The sequence below is a fragment of the Trichomycterus rosablanca genome, chromosome 2 (genome assembly GCF_030014385.1).
Source record: "Trichomycterus rosablanca isolate fTriRos1 chromosome 2, fTriRos1.hap1, whole genome shotgun sequence".
Lineage (NCBI taxonomy): Eukaryota > Metazoa > Chordata > Actinopteri > Siluriformes > Trichomycteridae > Trichomycterus > Trichomycterus rosablanca.
This window is the reverse complement of record NC_085989.1, coordinates 42,918,020-42,934,463: the sequence shown is the minus strand read 5'-3', so window position 1 is coordinate 42,934,463 and position 16,444 is coordinate 42,918,020. Positions and strand designations below refer to the sequence as shown.

At 40.5% G+C, this 16,444-nt stretch overlaps 1 protein-coding gene across 1 annotated transcript in view; it reads left to right on the top strand.

Moving 5' to 3' along the window:
* The window catches only part of tanc2a (tetratricopeptide repeat, ankyrin repeat and coiled-coil containing 2a), a 299,606-nt gene that overhangs the window by 177,426 nt on the left and 105,736 nt on the right, over nucleotides 1-16,444 (top strand). Inside the window, exon 4 of the mRNA XM_063016038.1 lies at nucleotides 6,401-6,583. Coding sequence (XP_062872108.1) covers nucleotides 6,401-6,583 — 183 coding nt within the window. The remainder of the gene's footprint in view (nucleotides 1-6,400; nucleotides 6,584-16,444) is intronic.

The window sequence follows — 16,444 nt, the reverse complement described above, 5'->3', positions numbered from 1 at the left end:
GCTGATTAATGGCGCACAGAGACGAGAAAAGAGTGCTGTCTCTCCGTACACAGTGCTGATCCGCATTGCACTGGTCAAAGTGTGGGTGACAAAATGCATACGGCTGCTGCCCACGTGTCGGAGGGGGCATGGGTTAGCTTCGTTCTCCTCAATCAGAGCAGGGATTGGCATTGGTGTAGAGGAAGCATGACGCAATCGGGCAATTGGATGCACTAAAAAAAGGGAGAAAAAGGAGAGAAAATGCATAAGCCAAATAAAAAAATAATAATAAAACTTTATAGCAGAAACAATGTGGGGGAAAATATGGACACATCCTGACTTGTTACTAGGTGTCTTATCAATATAAATGATCAAAATCAGAGACATATTGTACAAATGAGCAAAATCGTAGCCTATACACACAACTGATGAACGTGTAAGAACGTTTCTGCCAAACTCTGGTGGGATTGTAGGTTCAATTGGATTCAAATAAATAAGTAAAGACCTGTGAGTAATGGCAATGTGTCCTGTAATACTGATACACTTTAATATGTAAGAAGAATCAGAATAGAAACTGTTTCTCAGGTGACTATAAAGTCAATGCAGGAAATAATCAGACTGTCTGCCAGTACAGTCTAATCAGGGCTGCGTATGTAAAGTGAAGACGCTCTAATAGGGTTCAATACATAAACTCCTCATTACAAAGACAAATGCACATTGGAATGGTGTTTAGTGGTGCCAGATACAGGCGTCGGTCTACAGAAATGTACTATTCTTGACAATTAGGTGGGTGCGTGTGTGGCATACACCAAGAAATGGTACTGGCCTGAATGCTTGACTTCCTACTGTAAGGTAGTCTGGTTTCTCTGTTATGTTGTGGTTGGCATTTTGCTGGCGTTGTTTGGGTCCACTTGTTAGTGCAAATCATTCAGTCTAGACTGATAAACATGATGGAACATTTCTTTTCTGAAGTGGGTGGTCTCTTGGAGGATGACAGTGCCCACATTCACAGGGAAGGAAAGGTTAAGAGTGCAAATAAATACAATCTTCATAAAAAACACACATTACTTGCTAGGTCTCTTTATTGGTTGCAGCGTGTGTTTTTACCGCTGCGCCACCTGAGCGGCGATCCCAGCTTTCTTGAGATACTTAAAAATGTCCACCTGAGCCGCTCAGGTGGCGCAGCAGTAAAAACACACGCTGTTCACCAGAGCTGAGATCTCGAATACATCGTATCGAATCCCGGCACGCATGAACGGCCGCATGAACAATGATTGGCTTGTTGTTCAGATATGGGTGGGATTAAGTCGGATGGGGACTCTCTCTCAGACTAGTGTGATTATGACCTCTGCTCGCTGGTTGGTGGCGCCTACACGGAGATGGGGAAGGAGAGCGGTAGAGGGTGTGGCTCTCCGTACACGGCGCTGTACTGCACTGCACTCGTCAAGTGTAGGTGATAAGATGTTCGATTGCTGAGCAGCCTCGTTCTCCCCAATCAGGAGCAGGGACCAGCATTAGTGAGAGGATGATTGACGGGCAGAAATTGGATGCGCTAAAGTGGGAAAAAGGAGGGGGGGGGGGTCGTCCACTTGGAGAAAGTCTCATGGTGAATGACTGGGTTTGGTTGGATAACTGACCAAAAGTATTTGGACACTTAACTGTGGGCTTGTTTAACATCCCATTTAAAAAACAAATGCTCTATGTGATCTTTTCAGCTTTAATAACAGCAGCCACTCTTATGAGAAGGCTTCCCACAAGACTCACAAGACTATGTCTGTGAGAGTTTGTGCCCATTCAGGCAAAAGAGCTTTTGTTTGACCTGGACATTGATGTTGGTCAAGAAAGCCTCAATTCATATTCCAGTTTATTCTAAAGCTGTTCAGTGGGGCTGAGGTCAGGGCTCTGTGCAGGACACTGGAGTTCTTTTAAACTGAGATGTTCTTCATGTCTTTATAGCGATTGCTTTTGTGAAACAGGAAAGGGCCTTCCCAAAACTGTAGCTAAAAGATTAATTTGTGGTTGGATTGGAGGATGGATATTTAAGTAAGTAGGTGAGCGGGTTGATCTATAGATTGCTTAATAGGTACCTGGTAGATAGGTAGATAGCAGTGGCGATTTCCCTAAGACTGCAAGGGAAGCTCAGCTTCCCTTAAAATGTCAAAAATTAAATGGTCAAATATGTACAGTTGTGTAACATTTCATTGACTACAAATGCGTTAAAACACGTTCATCTCGAAGACGAGTTCGTTCAGAATCAGTGGTCACAGTACACTGCTCACGGGGCACTGTTGGCTGGATGTATTTTTGGTTGGTGGACTATTTTCAGTTCAGCAGTAACAGTGAGGTGTTTAAAAACTCCAGCAGCGCTGCTGTGTCTGATCCACTCATACCAGCACAACACACACTAACACACCACCACCATGTCAGTGTCACTGCAGTGCTGAGAATGATCCACCACCCAAATAATACATACTCTGTACTGGTCCTGTGCGGGTCCTGACCATTGAAGAACAGCATGAAAGGGGGCTAACAAAGCATGCAGAGAAACATATGGACTACAGTCAGTAATTGTAGAACTACAAAGTGCTTTTATATGGTAAGTGGAGCTGATAAAATGGACAGTGAGTTTAGAAACAAGGAGGTGGTTTTAATGTTATGGCTGATCGGTGTAGATGTACAATACTTCTTTATGGGCCAAGTATCTTCTCACATCACTTTACTCAGGAACATGTGACATATCTAAACCTTAATGTTTGTGAAATCTTCTCACCTATCTTCAGAGACAGATGTGCAGAATTACCGTCGGCTGGTTTGATTTGAGCATCTCATAGAGACAAAGCGATTTCTCATACCACTCCCACTACAAGTGTATTTGTGCATTACAGCTTCATGACTTTGTTTGTGTAGCTCTAGTGTTATTGATTTTCCTCATCTAGATAATGTACACACGTCCATCCTATCTGTAGTGTAGATGGTGTGGGTTTGAGACGACTCAGCACCAGCACACGACCTTCTTTATCTAATCCGATATGAACGGCAGGTCTCCGTATCTGAACTCTATTAAACAGTCCATTTCTGAAGCTGAAATGTGGGCTGCTGGAGTTTTCATTGTCATGAGCAGTTTTCATTTTCTGTTTGGATGTACCTGAGCATTAGTGAGCGTGAAAAGAGGATTTAACTCTGACTGTGAGCGCTGAGATGTGATTTTGACTCTTGCAGTCTCTCTCTCACTCTCTTTTATCCACCTTTTTTTCAGGTGTAAATCCTCTTTGTATGCATTCTCACAGTTCTTGTGGACTTTTCTTTCAGTGTATTTATAATATTTATGCACTGATAGCTAGATAGACATGTACTAATGCTTCTTTGTGCTAATAATTGATGCAATAATGCTCAACAATCATTTTTATACCCATTAAGTCTAAAACTTGCACACAAATTAAGGGTGTGTTAGCATCTCTTTTTGTAAGGCTGTAGGATGAGATTAGTTTCTTTATACAAGTGTTTCATTCACTTTTTTTCCTGAGAATTTTAGGCCATCATTTTGCTCATACACTATACACTATATGGCCGAAAGTATTTAGACACCTGACCATGAACCTGCTGAATATCCCATTTCAAAAAAAAATTCTAGTGATCTTTTTTTTTTTTTAAGGCATTTTCTCCCCATTTTTCTCCCCCTTTAGCGCGTCCAATTGCCCAATTTGCGTCACGCCTCCTCTCTGTCTATGCTGATCTCTGCCCTGACCAAGGAGATCGAAGCTAACCCACATCCCCTCCGACACGTGAGCAGCAAGCCGTATGCATCTTGCCACCCACACATTGATGAGTGTTGTGCCACCTAGCGTTGCGTGCGGAGAGACACACCCTAAGAGCACTGCTTCCTCATCTCCATGCAGGCGCCTCTAATCAGCCAGCAGAGGTCGTAATCGCACCATTCTGACAGTGAGAGACCCACTTCCGACCTTAGTCCCGCCCATCTGAACAACAGGCCAATCGTTGTTCATATAGCCGCCCAGCCTCCACCGGTAAGGCAGAGCTGGATTCGATACGACGTACTCGAGATCCAGCTCCGGTTGCAGCGTGTGTTTTTACCGCTGTGCCACCTGAGCGGCCAATTCTAGTTATCTTTTCATGTAAAACAACAGCCACTATTCTGCAAAGGCAAGAAATTTAAAGCATGTCTGTGGGAATGTGTGCCCATTCAGTAGTACAAAAGAGCATTTGTATGGCTGGGCACTGATGTTGGTCAAGAAAGCCTCAATTGATGTTCCAGTTCATTCCAAAGCTGGTCAGTGAGGCTGAGGTCAGGACTCTGTGCAGGACACTGGAGTTTCGTTAACCTGTCTTTATAGAGCTTGCTTTGTGCACAGGGGTACAGTCATACTGGAACAGGAAAAGACCTTCCCTAAACTAGTGCTGCAAAGCTGAAAGCATACACACCGATGAGGCATAACAATATGACCACCTTCTTATATTGTGTTGGTCCCCCTTTTGCTGTCAAAACAGCCCTGACTTGTCGAGGCATGGACTCCACTACAACCCTGAAGGTGTGCTGTGATATCTGGCACCAAGATGTCAGCAGCAGATCCTTTAACTCCTGTAAGTTGAGGTGGGGCCTCCATGGATCGGACTTGTTTGTCCAGCACATCCCACAGATGCTTGATTGGATTGAGATCTGGGGAATTTGGAGGCCAAGTCAACACCTCAAACTCCTTGTTGTGCTCCTCAAACCATTCCTAAACTATTTTTGCTTTGTGGCAGCAGGGTGCATTATCCTGCTGAAAGAGGCCACAGCCATCAGGGAATACTGTTTCCATTGAAGGGTGTACATGGTCTGCAACAATGCTTAGGTAGGTGGTACGTGTCGAAGTAACATCCACATGGACGGCAGGACCCAAGGTTTCCCAGCAGAACACTGCCCAAATCCGCCGACTCGCCTTCTTCCCATAGTGCATCCTGGTGCCATGTGTTCCCCAGGTTAGTGACGCACATGCACCCGGCCATCCACGTGATGTAAAATAAAATGTGATTCATCAGACCAGGCCACCTTCTTCCATTTCTTCGCGGTCCAGTTCTGATGCTCACGTGCACATTGTTGGCGCCTTCTGCGGTGGACAGGGATCAGCATGGGGACCCTGACTGGTCTGCAGCTATGCGGCCCCATACGCAACAAACTGTGATGAACTGTGTATTCTGAACCTTTCTATCAGAACCAGCATTAACTTCTTCAGCAATTTGAGCTACAGTAGCTCGTCTTTGAATAATAACCCATAGTTTTGTAATGGGATGTCCAGCAAGATCATGGTCAAGTGGCCACATACTTTTGCAACATGAAGTAGCATCACAGCTATTGTTCCTGCAGTGTGATGGGGTCAGGATCTCACTCGGGGAACTAGAACACTCTCAGTGTGGAACATTGTGAATGGTGGTGTGTTCGTTTCTAGATGTACGAGAGCAGTGCAGTGTGTATACGGCCGCTGAGCTCTGCCCTGTGTGTGGACGAGCCTTTCATTCATGCTTTTCTGTATTTTCTGTCCTTTCGCTGGTACCATCTGTCGTTGGCCGGCCGTTTGGGCTCGACAAGACCGCTTCCTGTTTGACGGCATTATATGACGCAGTTCGACTGCAGTGGCCGCCTCAGAGAAGCTGACCCTTGGTTGCTGACTCCAAATCCTGCTGAGTGTGTGTGTGTGTTTGTGAGAGAGAGCGAGAGAGCAGAGGAAAAGCTAGTGACCAGAGACGGAGGCAAGAAACTAAGGAGACTTTGGTGTAACTGAGACAGGAAAAGGGCAGAAAAATGACTTTGACGTCAGTGCAGCTTTTTACCGTTCAATAGAGCTATAGTCACATCACACACACACACACACGCACACACGCACGCACCACACTGCAGACTGTGCTGCCGTATCACAATAGCAGGTGTGTGTACATGCTTCCATGGTCATCTGAGCATCATAACATTTGGACCTTTCACTAATAACAGTCTGGATGGTTCTTATTGTCCTTGGCACAAAGAACTTGATGCCCATTTTTCTCAAATACAAGCTGAACCGTGGACTCATCTGACCACAGCACACATTTGCAGTCTTTTGGTCCATCTGAGATGAGCTCAGGCCCAGAGAACTCTGAGGTGTTTTTGCATTAACTGATGCCTGGCTTTCTCATTGTGTAATAGTGTTTTAGGTTGCGTTTCTTGATGCAGCGGCGGGCTGTGTTAAGTGACAATGGTTTTCTGAAATACTCCCAAACTCCATGTGCCTGTATTTATCACAGTAGCATTTATTATATGGACACGTTTAAATGTATGGGTATTTATTTCAGCCGTTGGCTAATTTATTAAGGTTAATTCATTCTTGTCTAATTTTATGTGTGTATTTTCACATTTGTAACGTTTTTCCTCCTTCCTTGTGTTTGCGTGCAGGTGGCACCTCAGCGGATGGCGAGTGTGTATTCGAGGGTGATTACGGCGTGCCCCCTCTCCCGGTGACTGAGGGCATGCAGCACATCCGAATCATGGAGGGAGTGACTCGCTCCCTGCCCTCCTCACCACTCCTCTCACACCAGGCACTTAACATGAGACTCCAACCGCTCAAGAGACTACCAGGTAATACACACACATGCACACACATTTGCTCAGACACAAGCATACACACAAGCACATACAAAAACGCACACACACACACATGCAAACACCTACACACATATGCGCACACACATGAATACACATGCACGTATTTGTACACAAGCACACATACATGCACAAACATTCACATTCACACATGCACATACACATGCATACAGATAGATGCACACACACGCATACACATGCACGCATACACATGCAAACATCTACACACATACCCACACATGAATACACATGCACATATTTATACGCAAGCACATGCACAAACATACACATGCACAAACACACACACACATGCACAAACATACACATTCACACATGCACATACACATGTATACACACACATGCATACAGATAGATGCACACACACGCATACACATGCACGCATACACATGCAAACATCTACACACATACCCACACACATGAATACACATGCACATATTTATATGCAAGCACATGCACAAACATACACATTCACACATGCACATACACATGCTCACACATGCATACACACATACACACGCATTCACATGCATACACACAAACACACACACACGCAAACACATTTGCTCACACACACAAGCACACACAGATGCACACATGCACATACAGTACATGCCCATATTCATACACAAGCACACACACGCATACACACGCTCACACATGCATACACATGCATACACACACACACACATGCATACAGATGCACACACACGCATACACATGCACGCACATGCACGCACACACACGCACATGCACACACACATGCACACACACATGCAAACATCTACACACATACGCACACACATGAATACACATGTACATATTCATACACAAGCACTTACATAGACATGCACACACATACACATGCACACACACAAACACACACACGCTAACATCTACACACACATACGCGCACACTCATGAATACACATGCACATATTCATACACAAGCACTCACATGCACACATGCACAAACATACACATGCACACATACTCATGCACAAACACACTTGCAAACATCTACACACATATGCGCACACACATGAATACACATGCACATATTCATACACAACCACACACACATGCGCAAACGCACATACACATGCACATACATGCATCCACATGCTCACACATGCGCTCGTCACCAAAAACAACCTCGGATTAGTAGGAGTGGAAAAAATAAGGACACCCGAAAATTCAATAACATGCAAAACCATCTTTAGTAATAGTAACTTAAAGTAAACACATTGATGTTTGGGAGCATTTGTTAATATACAGTCATCTTAAGATCCCTTTGACTTGTATGTTCCATCACCATGTTCCATCGTACAGATGTGTCCACCAGTGGCGGCTGCTGGTCTTTCAAAGAGGGGAAGCTCATTGTCGGCTTACATCATAAAATTTGTCAATTTATTTAAATATAAATTCTGCCCTCCGTTCCTTTTCAAGAAAATGGCCTGAAATGGGTTGGAGTTTGTCTTTTGACTTCACTCGCAAAATGGGACTGAAGCTCCCAGTGATTAACTGATGGTGTAGATTCAGCCTTTCGACTGATCCTCCAATCATCTTGCAGAAGCTCAGCATCCAGACCCGCCCACAGCTCCATTCATCCCCAGAGACGCTCAGCGTCCGGGGGTGGGACAAAATCGTGGCATTTATCCAATGACCGGCCAGTTTCGAAGCAATGAAAAAAAACCTTTCCATGCAGTCCCGTTGAAGTGAATAGACGCTCAGCTTCTACGGGCAAATGCATTGACGCTGCGGGAATGTATGAGAAGTTCAGTCGATTTGTGATAAGTAGCTGATTCTGAACGAACTCGTCTTCCAGATGAACGTGTTCTAACGCATTTGTCAATGAAATGTTACACAACTGTACATATTTGACCATTTAATTTTTGACATTTTAGGGGAAGCTGAGCTTCCCTTGCAGTCTTAGAGAAATCGCCACTGATGTCCACATGCTGTTGTGCTGGATCATTGTGTTGTTGCGCTGGTGTGCTAGTGGAATATCTCGCTGCACCACCTGTGTGTGACTTTCTTTTATTATTGTGCTTACAGAGGCCTGTAGGTCAGTAGGATTGGCACCTGTCTTAATGTCAGTCTGTTTGTGGACAGTCATTCTCATTGGAGAATAGTGAGTTTTCTTTTCTTTGTGTGGACAGCTTTGGAAAACCTAGTAAACACACACACACACACACACACACACACAGTGGTAAAAGATAGTGAATATTTGCATGTGTACCCGGAAAAGGAACAGGCACACTGAGATTATGTGAGGACGTTCAGGCTCTGAATTTCTCTCTCAGTAAACCGTGTAATAACTGAGGACTCAATCCTGCAATTCCCTCAGTGAACACAAGGGTGTGCTCTATGGCTTATTAATTACATTATTGGCGTATCTATTTATTTATTTATTTATTAGTGCTATTATGTTTATTGATTGATTTAATGATTTGTTCCTGTTTTCAGTGGTTATTTTTTTTAATAATAGTTATCTAATAATTATCTAACAATTTCACCCTTTTTCTCTGACAACCACACATTTAAATTACTAGTAAAAACTGTACACATTTAAATAATAGATTCAAATTCTTTTAACCAAATTGTTTTCATTCAAGAGCCAACCAGACAAGTTCCTAAAAATATGAACTGATCTACAAGTAATAAAATTTATTTTGCTCTGCAATGGATTAGCACCTTGTTCATGATGTATTTCTGCCTTGTGCCCAGTGGTGCCAGATCCACTGCAGCCCTGATAAAATAAAGTGGTAGGATAAAGGAATCTGCTCTTAACATGTGGACATGTGGACACCTGATTGCCCATGTGTCATGTGTGGACACATGACTCTGTATTTGTCATGTATGGACACCTGACTGTATATTTGTTCTGACTGTCCATTTGTTAAGTGTGGACACCTGATTGTCCATTTGTCATGTGTGGACACCTGACTGTCTATTTGGTAGGTGTGGACACTTGGCTGTCAATTTGTTAGGTGTGACACCTGACTGTCCATTTGTTAGGTGAGGACACCTGACTGTACATTTGTTAGGTGAGGACACCTGACTGTACATTTGTTAAGTGTGGACACCTGACTGTCCATTTGTTAGGTGAGGACACCTGACTGTACATTTGTTAAGTGTGGACACCTGACTGTCCATTTGTTAGGTGAGGACACCTGACTGTACATTTGTTAGGTGAGGACACCTGACTGTCTATTTGGTAGGTGTGGACACCTGGCTGTCAATTTGTTAGGTGTGACACCTGACTGTCTATTTGTTAGGTGAGGACACCTGACTGTACATTTGTTAGGTGTGGACACCTGATTGTCTATCTGTCAGGTGTGGACACCTGATTGTCCATTTGTTATGTGAGGACACCTGACTGTCCATTTGTCATGTATGGATAACTGACTGTCTGTTTGTCAAGTGTGGATACCCGATTGTCCATTTGTCAGGTGTGGACACCTGACTGTCCATTTTCAGACATCCAAAAATCATTAATATTATGTTGGACCCTGTATGTGGTTGTAGCAGCTTTTCTGTAAAGTCTTTCCACAAGTATATGGAGTGTGTCTATGGGAATGTGTTTTTGTTTAATTACAAGAGAATTTGTAATGTCAGGCACTGACTGGACATGAAGGCCTGGCTCACAATAGACATTCCAGTTCATCGCAAAGATAGTATCCCAAAGTGTTCAGTAGGATTAAAGTCAGTATACTGTCGGGAGGTACTGTAAGTACCTTTGGCTAATGCAACATTATCTTAAGCTTTCTTTCTCATTTTTATGAATTTTACTTTGCATCCTGTAAGATCTGATCCAAAAATGTAAAACTGCTCAGTGAAACTGATGCAGAGAGGTTTTTGTTTTGCTCCTGACCTTGACTATTTTTGTTTATAAGAGCTCACCACTCAGCTGAATTCATATGAGAAATGCTAGTGTGTTATTAAGCCTGTTTCTGATTAAGCTAATAAGCAAATTGATTGCTGTGGAGTAAAAAAAATACATGGCTGTGATTTATTAAGAAAGCAGCAGAAGTGCAGTGCAGGGCTCAGCAGGATATTCTGGATGAGGGAAGATAAATTGGAAAGTGTGAATAAAAGCTGATGTGAGATAGCAGAGAAAATGGCCTGTGCGGTGCGTGAGAGTAATACAGAACCCGTGAACTGCCGCTGTATAATATCAGTACGTGTGTTCATAAGCGTGACATGACGTGAGTGAATTAAACTGAGATTACTAATAAGTTTTTAGGCGGCGTGCTGATGGATAGACTCTGTAACCGTATCAGATGTGTACTCGCTCTGCTGCACTTTGTGCACCTTGTTTTTTTTTTCTTTCTTTTGACTCGGTATGAATTTGCAAAACCGAATGCCACACGCCTGATTATTAATAATAGCAATAACAGCAAGAGGTGCTTTCACAGCTTTATTTCTGACATTTAAAAACAGATGATTATTGCCACATAATCAACACTATTATTTATTATTATTGTTATTATTATTATGATGATTATTATTAACATCATTATTATTATAAATCATTATTATTATTATAAATCATTATTATAATAATAATTATTATTATTATCATTATTATAATTATTATTATTATAAATGTTATTAATATTATTACTATCATTATTATTAATATTATAAATATTATTATTATCATCATCATCATCATTATTATTGTTGTCATATTATTATTATTATTATTATTATTATTATTATTGTTATTATTATTATTGTTATTATTATTATTATTATTATTGTTATTATTATTATTATTATTATTGTAATTATTATTATTATTATAATTTTTTTTTTTTAATTTTCTATTTTTCCCACTTTATTCCCCCCAATTTTTCTTCCCTAATCTAGTCATGACCAATTACCCTGATTGCGTCCTCTATACTGATTCGACCCTTCACCGCTGACTGAGGACGCCTCTCAACTGACATACGCCCCCTCCGGCACGTACAGTCAGTACAGACTGCATTTTTCACCTGCACGAGTTGTGTTCATACACTGATGAGCACTGTGTACGGAGGGCCACACCCCCATCAGCATTATTCCTCCTGTGCAGGCGCCATCAGTCAGCCAGCAGGGGCCACTTTGAAACCCCAATTCTGGTGCGCTAGCGTACTTTACCGCTGCGCCTTCTGAGCGGCCTATTATTATTATTATTATTAACATTATTGTTATGATTATTATTATTGTAATTATTGTTATTATTATCATTATTATTATTATTGGACTCAGTAACCGTATCAGATTTCTACTCGCTCTGCTGCACTTTGTGCACCTTGTTTTTTCTTTTTTTCAACTTGGTATGAATTTGCAAAACCGAATGCCACACGCCTGATTATTGATGCAATAACAGCAGGAGGCGCTTTCACAGCTTTAATGCTGACATTTAACCTTTAAAGCCTCCTGACAGGTGCAATTACTTTAATCACAGTCTTACCGTGAGCCTCAGTTATAATCCCCCACACATAGCTTGATACGGGCATGCTTTATTATTGGTTTAACAACTCCCCGAGGTCCATCTGAGTGACCAGGGTTTTAAACAGCAGCCCTGCTAGAACAGAATGTTATCAGAATTAATAAATAATGATAATGATATATTGCACCTGCAATGTTTAGAAAACGTCTTATTGGGAATGAAATTTTAATTTTGTACTCATGACTTTTAAGAAAAAAAAAAAAAACTTTTTTATTAAAGGAAAGAAGCAAGGCCATAACACCGTAAGGTAAGGTAAGGTAAAATAAGATAAGACTTTATTGACCTCCTCAGGGAAATTAACTTGTTACAGCAGTACAAGAACAGAAAGAAAGACAACAAAGATAAAAAAAAAACCTTGAAGTTTTTACAAACATGAATACAGACTTAACAGAGTTGCTAGCATAGTGTGTAGTTATTTACAAGTTCCCGTATTTAAAACAAGTAATGTATATATATGTGTAAATACATGTGTAATATCTGTAAAATACAACCCCAAATCAGAAAACGTTGGGACAGCATGGTTTCTTACATTTACTTTGACTTGTATTTGATTGCAGACATGATGAGTCTGAGATATTTCATGTTTTATCTGCTCAACTTCATTTCATTTATTAATAAACCTTCATTTCTGCATTTCAGGCCTGCAACACATTCCTGTAACGTTGCTATTCCTTTTCACTACACTTAAAATACTTTTTGGCACCGAGGAGACCAAGTGATTTAGTGTTTCAGCTTTTATTTCGTCTCGTTCTTCCTGCAAACACGTCTTAAGATGTACAACAGTATGGGGTCTTTGTTGTCACATTTTTCATTTCAAATTTCTCCACACATTCTCTATTGGGGACAGGTCAGGACTGCAGGCAGGCCAGTCCAGTACCCGTACCCTCTTCTTCCACAGCCATGCCTTTGTAATGTTGTTTTACATTGTCTTGTTGAAAAATGTATGGACGTCCCTGGAAAAGATGACGTCTTGAAGGCAGCACATGTTGCTCTAAGATCTCAATGTACTTTTCTGCATTAATGCTGCCATCACAGAAGTGTAAATGACCTTTACCAGGGGCACTGACCCATACCATGACAGACCCTGGCTTTTGGACTTGTTGCTGATAACAGTCTGGATGGTCCTTTTCCATTTGGTCTGGAGCACACAAAAAAGACCTGGAATACTGATTCATCTGACCACAATACACATTTCCACTGTGTGATGGTCCATCCTAGATGCCTCAGAGCCCAGAGAAGTCAACGCCATTTCTGGACATGGTTAACATAAGGCTTCTGTTTTGCACAGTAAAGTTTTAAGTGGCATTTGTGTATGTAACTCTGTATTGTAGAGCTTGACAAAGATTTGCCAAAGTAATCCCTCACCCATGTGGTTATATCAGCTATTGTTGAGTGGCGGTTCTTGATGCAGTGCCATCTGAGGGATTGAAGATCACAGGCATTCAGCTTAAGCTTGCACCCTTGGCCTTTACCCACTGAAATCGTTTAATGATATTATGCACTGTAGACAAACTGGAGATCCTCTGATCATCTTTGCTCATCAAAGACTCAGCTTTTCCTGGATGCTGCTTTTGTACCAAACCATGATTACAATCACCTGTTGACATCACCTGTTTAAAATGGCATCATTATTTAGTTTTTTCACCTCATTACTAGCCCTAAATTGCCCCCGTCCCAACGTTTTTTGGAATTTGTTGCAGGCCTGAAGTGCAGGAATGGATGTTGAGCAGATAAAACATGAAATATCTCAGGTTCAAACTGTCTGAATCAAATAAAAGTCAAAGTAAATGTAAGGAACACTGTGTTTTTATTTTATTTGCATTTTCCATACTGTCCCAACTTTTTGTAATTTGGGGTTGTATTACATATTGGGTTTACATGTATGTTATTGCACTTAAGTTGGTGGGGTGGGGTGACATAAAAACTGTGTTATGGAGATATATTGAGTCCAATGAATGGTAATTGGTTACAGGGTCTGGTTATTATTTTAGACTCTGATAGCTGTTGGAATGAAAGACCTTTGATAGTGCTCCTTCTTACACCGATGGTGGAGGAGTCTGGTCTTGAAGGAGCTGGTTAGAGCTCCCTACAGACTCGTGTAGTAGATATGAGTTGTTGTCCAGGATGGATGATCGTCCTTCGGCTACCATTTCCTTTCTCCCACCTCCTCCACAGATTTAAGAGGACAGTTCACGACAGAGCTCGCTCTCTTGGTAGCTTGGTCACTACGTTTCCCATAAAACATAGAGAACTGCATAATTGAATCTCTCACACCATCACTGGTTTGAATACAAAACTGGAGTGAATTCTTTTATGTATTATGTTATTATTGGTTAAACCTGTTAAATCAGTTAGCATGGGTTGCCAGATTGGTAACTAGTGTTGTATACATTCTTCTGAAATCAAGGTTTGTGTGCTTATGGCAGTACTTTTATGGGACCTTTCCAGTTAAACATCATGTTTCTTCTTTTAACTAAAGACCAGGCAGTTGGGACATTTTGTAAAATTTGATTAAAAAAAACAAGAATAAGTGATTTGTTATTTCCCTTGAACTTACAGAATTGCAACTTACAGAATTTAATCATGCCACCCTTATGTTACTGTGTTGTAATGATTAATGACATGGCTTGACGGTTTAATTGCTAATCTGTGGTTAAAGAGTTTTTATTTGTAATTCAACACTAAGAAGCATGACATAATTCACTGTTATCTAAAGTCTGACAAGATCTCATTTTTTGATAATTGTGAGAAGTGATAATCTTATAAAAGCACTGAAATGGTGCAGTGTAACACTTGCTAAAAGAACAAAGTCTCAGTTAGTCACCAGCTCTAGTGCTTTATTTGGAAGCGGAATGTGTTGGAAGGTAGAATGTGAGAGGAAGAGAAGGGTGTGTGAGGTTGTGTCAGCAGAGCTGATTTTACTACAACTCTGAATCCTCTGATCAATTTGAGAGTGATTATCAAAACCTCCTATTCAGCTGAGAACCAGTGGTCATGTAAATAAGTCCAGGAGCTTTCCACATTTGATTGGAACCAGTGAAGCATCACAGAATTAAGATCATTCCAGGTGTTTGAGATGTCACAGTGTTTGGTGCATCAGGCTAATGTAAGTGGTCTACCCACCACCACTGAGATCACCAGCTGTGCTATCAACCTGATAGGTGCCCACACAGACACGACTGGCTGTGTCTGAGGGAGAACTGGTGGAACGGGGTCCTTATTGCTGATGCAGTCCTGGCCACACACATTCACGATCCTCTAGAACGTCTTTGTATGATGTGTGCAACAAAACCAGGCTATTATTCTCTCAATATCTACATTCTTCTTCTTCTTCTTCTTCTTCTTCTTCTTCTTCTTCTTCTTCTTCTTCTTCTTCTTCTTCTTCTTCTTCTTCTTCTTCTTCTTCTTCTTCTTCTTCTTCTTCTTCTTCTTCTTCTTCTTCTTCTTCTTCTTCTTCTTCTTATTATTATTATTATTATTATTATCATCATTAATATGATTATTATTATTATTTTATTATTGTTGTTATTATTATTGTTATTATTATCATTATCATTATTATTATTATTATTAATAATATTATTGTTATTATAATTATTATCATTAATATTATCATCATCATTAATATTATTATTAATATTATTATTATTATCAATCATCATTTATATTATTTTTATTATCCTTAATATTATTATTATTATTATTATCATTAATATTATTGTTATTATAATAATTATTATTAATACTATTATTATTATCTTAATATTATTATTAATAAATTATATTATAATATTATTATTATTATTGACACTTTATAGCACTTTCTTTTTCTTTATTGAGATTTTCTTTTAACAAACCAAAACATACAGTGACAATCAATTGAATCAACAAAAAAGACACCAAAAAGCAAAACAACTCCAAGAACAAAATAATAATAATAAAAGGGTTGAAGAGTTTAGCATTTTTTTGAGCATATTCCAAACCCAGTTTTATCAGTCAGACAGTCATCACTCCAGAGATCAACATGTTTCCTCAGCTCCAGAATGCAGTGGTGGTCTGCACTACAGCACTACAGCACTTAAACCAACACCAGACAGTTTTACTAGTCATCTTAAACTTGATTAAAAATGCTCAGCTAAGTAAATCAAGTCCCTGTGGCTCACATTAAACAGTTTAATTAAACAAAAGTTTGGTATTTAGTAGTGAGTTTCTCTGCTTCCATGATAAAAGCTCTTTTAGAAGATCAGTGCAGTTCTAACAGACCATAACATCTAAGCGCTGGCCTTTTGAAAAGCTGGAATCATGTGACACTGGCG